The 6,230-nt window shown below is 44.6% G+C and overlaps 2 protein-coding genes across 2 annotated transcripts in view; one reads left to right on the top strand and one right to left on the bottom strand.

Annotated features, from left to right (window-relative positions):
- Positions 1–6,230, bottom strand: part of LOC144485511 (uncharacterized) — a 77,080-nt gene that overhangs the window by 61,508 nt on the left and 9,342 nt on the right. The window lies entirely within an intron of this gene.
- Positions 1,686–5,334, top strand: LOC144485513 (uncharacterized). Its single transcript, XM_078203657.1, has 2 exons — positions 1,686–1,878; positions 1,998–5,334. The coding sequence occupies exon 2, from the start codon at positions 2,644–2,646 to the stop codon at positions 3,508–3,510; it is 867 nt and encodes a 288-aa protein (XP_078059783.1). The 5' UTR covers positions 1,686–1,878; positions 1,998–2,643; the 3' UTR covers positions 3,511–5,334.

The raw sequence follows: 6,230 nt of genomic DNA, 5'->3' as shown, positions 1-6,230 counted from the left end.
GGATATAGAGTGGGAATGGGACTGGAATGTTATACAGAGAGTCAGCATGGACTCGAGTTACCGAATGGATTCCTTCTGTGCTGTAATGACTTTATGACTGGTAATGTATAACATCGCTGCAGCATTATATTACAATGCAAGAAATAATAATAAATGTATTTTATTACAGAAGCATAAAGAATGTATCTAATCTGGGTACCATATAATAACACTAGACATATCTCTGTCCTATATTAATTTACTGTCCCCTTAAATGTCAGCCATCTCCTGGGGAAAGCTGCCCTTTAATTGTGAACATTAGGAAAAAGACCATCCTTTTAGACAGACAAATAAATGTGTCAAGTTGAGGGAGCAAAGGATGTTCACCAGGCTGATTCAGGGAATCACAGGACTGATGTAGGAGGAGAGATTGACTCGGTTAGAATTGTTTTCGTTGGAGTTCAGATGAATGAGGGGGGAATCTCAAAGAGACTTATAAAATTCTACAGGTTGAGACAGGATAGATGCAGGGAGGATGTTCCTGATGGAGTCCAGAACTGGGGGTCACAGTCTGAGGATTCAGGGTAGACCATTTAGGACGGAGGTGAGGAGACATTTCTTCACCCAAAGAGTGGTGAGCCTGTGGAATTTATTACCACAGGAAGTAGTTGGTGCCAAAACATTGAATGTATTCAAGAGGCGGCTGGATAAAGCACTCGGGGCGAATGGGATCACAGGTTATGGGGAAAAAGCAGGATTCGGCTACTCAGTTGGATGATCAGCCATGATTGTAATGAATGGCGGAGCAGGCTCGAAGGGCCAAATGGCCTCCTCCTGCTCCTATCTTCTATATCAATGTCTTTAAGAGAGAGAGAAACCTGGGCCAACTTTTCCAGAGTCTGCAGCTTCCCTGGATTCACTTCCTTTCCCTTCAGTTGCTGCAAGTCCCCAATTTCCCCCAGAATGAGAAAAGAATTGGAAAGGGGGAGAAAAGAAAGTGTTTTACTCACAGATGTTGGCCTCTTTTAGGTCAAAACAAATGAACAAACTCAAGTTAAATCAGGACAAAGTAAAAGGGGCAGCTCCCCAAAAGGAGGGGGAACAGCCCGAACAGAAATCAAAGTACAAAGGAAAGAGCGAGATGTTGACCTCTTTTAAGGAAATAAGTGATAAATTAGTTATCCGCCAGAGTTCGATGTCATCTGATCGCTTGTTTGGAGAATAAAACATACTGAGGAACCTCGCTTCATCTGGGATATGACGCTGGCGTAACCCATGTCATCAAAATAACTCCCTTCAGACAAGAGGAAGTTTCAGTGCAGCTCAATCTGACTGTCACAAAGACCTGATTGGCTGGAGGACCAGAGTCCTTCCGGTCCTCCAACTCTTCCCATTGGTCAACACCCCAGCATGAAGGTCAGGAGGCGTCTACCCCGCACATGCGCAGTTTCCCCTCTCTCTTGGACATGCGCAATCCCGGGGCCGGGGGGAGGGGGAGATCACCGAGCGGCTTCTCGCTCTGGCCGGAGCCGTCAGCCGGTTGCGTGGAAACCTTGGCTCGATGTGGTGTAGGGGGAGGGGAACAATGGGTGGGGGCGGGGCTCCCGGGTCCGCGCGCCCGGGCCTGCGCACTGGAACACCATAACGTCATTGCGGAAGAGACTGATTTTTATTGGCTCATTCAGGCAGGCTCCATTGTGGACGTCACAATGCGGAAGCTCGATTGATTCAGATTCAGACTCAGTGAAACTTCCTCCTCTGGGCAACATCTGGGAGGAAATCAAATGTTTCCCCCTTTCCATTTATTTTCTCATTCTGGGGGAAATTGGGGACTTGCAGCAACTGAAGGGAAAGGAAGTGAATCCAGGGAGGCTGCAGACTCTGGAAAGATTGGCCCAGGTTTCTCTCTCTCTTAAAGATATTGACATCCTTTGCAGAGTTCCACATGAATTAGAATTGTCTGTACTGAATTTCTATCTTGTTTTGATAGTGATGACTTTTGTAAATTCTTTTTACAGGATATTAGAAGGAGAGGATTTACTGATAGAAATGTCAAGATCTAACAGTCACTCAATTCATGGGAGCTGAATGTCATCGGTTTGAATCTGGAAGAAGAAACGTATAGCTGTTTGAATTGGGTGACATGATGTAATGCGGTGTCGATAGAAACTGATAGCCAAGTTCCGCACACATGAGGACGGCCTCAACCTGGATATTGGGTTCATGTCACACTATTTGTAACCCCCACAGTTGCGTGGACCTGCAGAGTTTCACTGGCTGTCTTGTCTGGAGACAATACACATCTTTTTAGCCTGTCTTGATGCTCTCTCCACTCACATTGTTTTGTTTCTTAAAGACTGGATTAGTTGTAAGTATTCGCATTCCAACCATTATTCATGTAAATTGAGTTTGTGTCTTTATAAGCTCTGTTTGTGAACAGAATTCCCACTCACCTGAAGAAGGGGCTTGCAGCTCCGAAAGCTTGTGTGGCTTTTGCTACCAAATAAACCTGTTGGACTTTAACCTGGTGTTGTTAAACTTCTTACTGAATTGGGTGAACCATTGGTGTGAACAGAAAAGCATCAAGGCCCGTGCAACCCGAGTGACGGTGTTCCAGTGCACGTATTGTGAAAACTGCAGGAGAGACAGAAAGACACACGGATCATGGAAAAACCATGGAAATGTGAGGACTGTGAAAAGTCATTCCGTTCCCCATCAGTGCTGGAAATTCATCGACGCAGTCACACCGGGGAGAGGCCATTCTCCTGCTCCAATTGTGGGAAAGGATTCACTCGGTTATCGATCTTGCGGACACACCAGCGAGTTCACACCGCGGAGAGGCCATTCACCTGCTCTCAGTGTGGGAAGGGATTCACTCAGTCATCGCACTTGCTGATACACCAGCGAGTTCACAATGGAGAGAGGCCATTCACTTGCCCCATGTGTGAGAAGGGATTCAGCGATTCATCCACACTGCAGACACACCAGCGAGTTCACACCGGAGAGAGGCCGTTTCCCTGCTCTGTGTGTGGGAAGGGATTCAGTATCTCCGCCAACCTGCTGAGACACCAGCAACTTCATACTGGGGAGGCTTCCTTCACCTGTTTTGAGTGTGGTAAAGGATTCAGTGATTCGTCCAACCTGTTTTCACACCAGCGAACTCACACTGGGGAGAGGCCGTTCACCTGCTTACTGTGTGGAAAGGGATTTAGCCAGGCATCCAGCCTGCAGACACACCAGCGAGTCCACACCGGGGAGAGGCCGTTCACCTGCTCAGTGTGCGGCAAGGGATTCAGTGATTCATCCAACCTGATTTCACACCAGCGAGTTCACACGGGGGAGAGGCCATTTAACTGCTTTGTGTGTCAGAAGGGATTCAGTCGATTATCTAACCTGCTGACGCACCAGCGACTTCACACTGGGGAGAGGCCGTTTGCCTGCAATGAATGTGGAAAGGGATTCACACGATCATCCCACCTGCTGAGACACCAGCAAGTTCATAAGCGATTACAAGCATTGGATTCTGCTTAATCACACCCAGGACTGAACCACATTCATTCTGACAGTTGGTGAAGTGGGAGGGTCGGAGGGTTTCTTTCTGCTGGACTGGCCAATCTCACAACTTTGTTTCCAGTGGGCTGATGCTCTTTGAGCCTGGGAGAGCACATTTCCACTGAAATGATCCACAAAAACTGGTGAAGGATGTTTATTTAATCCTGGATCATAAATAATGTTTTTCCTACCACCAAAGGTCGATGTAAAATAAATACATTTGTCTCTGTCCCATTGAGTCTACAGCACAGGGCCGGGCCAGTCGGCTCAATTGGTCTGTGTCAGTATTTATGCTCCACATGAGCCTCCACCCATCCCTCTTCATCTCCCCCCATCAGCATATCCTTCTATTCCTTTCTCCCTCATGTATGTATCTAGCTTCCCCTTCAATGTATTCATGCTATTCACCTCAACTGTGGTAGTGAGTTCTACAGTCTCACCACTCGCTGGTAAAGAGGTTTCACATTAAATCCCTATTAGATTATTGAATCTCTGAAAATGCACACAGCATTTGTAACAAAAAGGATGAATTGTCAGCGCGGATAGAGATAAATGTGTGTGTCCTGATAGACATTACAGAGACTTAGCTGAAAGGTCACGGAGGCTGGGATCTAAATATTGAAGGGTATTTGACATAATGGAATGGCAGGAAGCTAGGAAAAGGTGACAGGATCTCTCCCATTAATTAATGATGACATTAGTTCAGTACAGAGCTACCACCTTAGCCTGAAAGATCAGGATGAAGGATCGGTTTGGGTCGAGATAAGAAATGGTAAAGGTACGAGGTCTCTTGTGGGAGAATTTAATGGGCCCCTTACCTAAGTTACACTGAACTGATTTCTTTATTTTGAACATGACACTATAATAGTATGTTTATTTATTAGTGTCACAAACCGGCTCACATTAACACTGCAATGAAGTTACTGTGAAAATCCCTGAGTTGCCACAACTCAGCGCCTATTTGGGGAGACTGAGGGAGAATTTAGCATGGCCAATGCACCTGACCAGCATGTCTTTCCGACTATGGGAGGAAACCGGAGCACCCGGAGGAAACCCACGCAGACACGGGGAGAACGTGCAGGCTCCGCACAGACAGTGACCCAAGCCGGGAATTCACCATGGGTCCCTGGTGCCGTGAGGCAGCAGTGCTAACCACTGTGTCACCGTGCCGCACTCAGATACTATATTGCACTGCCCAGAAATAAAATAAACACCTGATCAAAAAGGACTAGGAAAAAGTACAAACTTATAAATCTCAACTCCTTTTCACAAATACAGATCAAATACTTCATCATTCCCAGTTCCCAGTCACATCATTTTCTCATTATTGTGTTCTGATTATTCAAATAGTATCTCTATTAAACTCATAGATAATACCATTATTTTATTCCGTGACGTCATATAAACTAACATTTGAAGCTAAGACATTGTTTTAAAGCTGTATTTACACATATTTTCAAATCTTCACCCAAAGCATTCCAAAGATTCATCCACAAACTGAAATATACACAGACTTCAAAGTTGTACAAACATAACATTTTTTAAACTTGGTTTTTTCTACTTAATTCATGATCTTCATCCCTTAAAGTCAACAGGTTCTTTGCAAATTTTCAGGCAATGATTCCTTTTTTGCTTCATCCAAAATCATTGCAGTTTTCAGTTCAACTGACTTCCTAAACTTTAAAAACTGGACATTTTATAAGTAATTTGTTGCTAAGTTCTTGAAAATTCACTTTATTACTATTCATTTGGCTTTTTTCTGTAACATATCGATCGGATTAATAAAGTTAAAGTTTGATGTTTATTTATTCGTGTCACAAGTAGACTTACATTAACACTGAAATGAAGTTAATGGAAATCCCCCAGTCACCACACTCCGGCACCTCTTTGGCTACACTGAGGGAGAATTTAGCATGGCCAATGCACCTAACCAGCACGTCTTTCGGACAGTGGGAGGAAACCGGAGCACCCGGAGGAAATCCACGCAGACGCAGGGAGAATGTGCAGACTCCACACAGTGACCCAAGCCAGGAATCAAACCTGGGTTCCTGGCACTGAGAGGCAGCACTGCTCACCACAGTGCCGCCATGTTGCCCAAATATTCATGCTATTTTATAATGTTTCCCCAAACCTCTGAAGAATCATCTCAAGTGAACAATACAAAATATGCAATGACTGCGGATCCAATATAAATTTAGTCTTACTCAGAATTTCAATACTCTTTGATTATTTTATTTTAATATATTGTATGTGTGGTTTCCAACAAAAGGTATGGTCTCGGAGAACACCCAGAACTATATTTCCATATTGGGGAGGCGATGGTGTAGTGGCAGTGTCACAGGACGAGTGACCCAGAGACTCAGGGTAATGCTCTCGGGACCCAGGTTCGAATCCTATTGTGGCAACTGGTGAAATATAAATTAGATGAAAATCTGGGATTAAATGTCTAATGATGATTAGAAACTATTGTCGATTGTCATAAAAGCCCATCTGGTTTACTGATGTCCTTTAGGGAAGCAAATCTGCCAACCTTATCTGGTCTGACCAACATGTAACTCCAGATCCACAGCAACATGGTTACCTTTAATTGCTCTCTCAGATCAAGGACAATTAGGAATGGGCAATAAATGCTGTCCCAGCAACACCCACATCCCATGAATAAATAAATGTTGACATTGTCTGTGGGGAGAGAATAGAGC

This window comes from Mustelus asterias, unplaced genomic scaffold (genome assembly GCF_964213995.1).
Source record: "Mustelus asterias unplaced genomic scaffold, sMusAst1.hap1.1 HAP1_SCAFFOLD_196, whole genome shotgun sequence".
Taxonomy (NCBI): domain Eukaryota; kingdom Metazoa; phylum Chordata; class Chondrichthyes; order Carcharhiniformes; family Triakidae; genus Mustelus; species Mustelus asterias.
The sequence above is the reverse complement of the archived record's forward strand: the minus strand, read 5'-3'. Positions and strand labels throughout refer to the sequence as shown.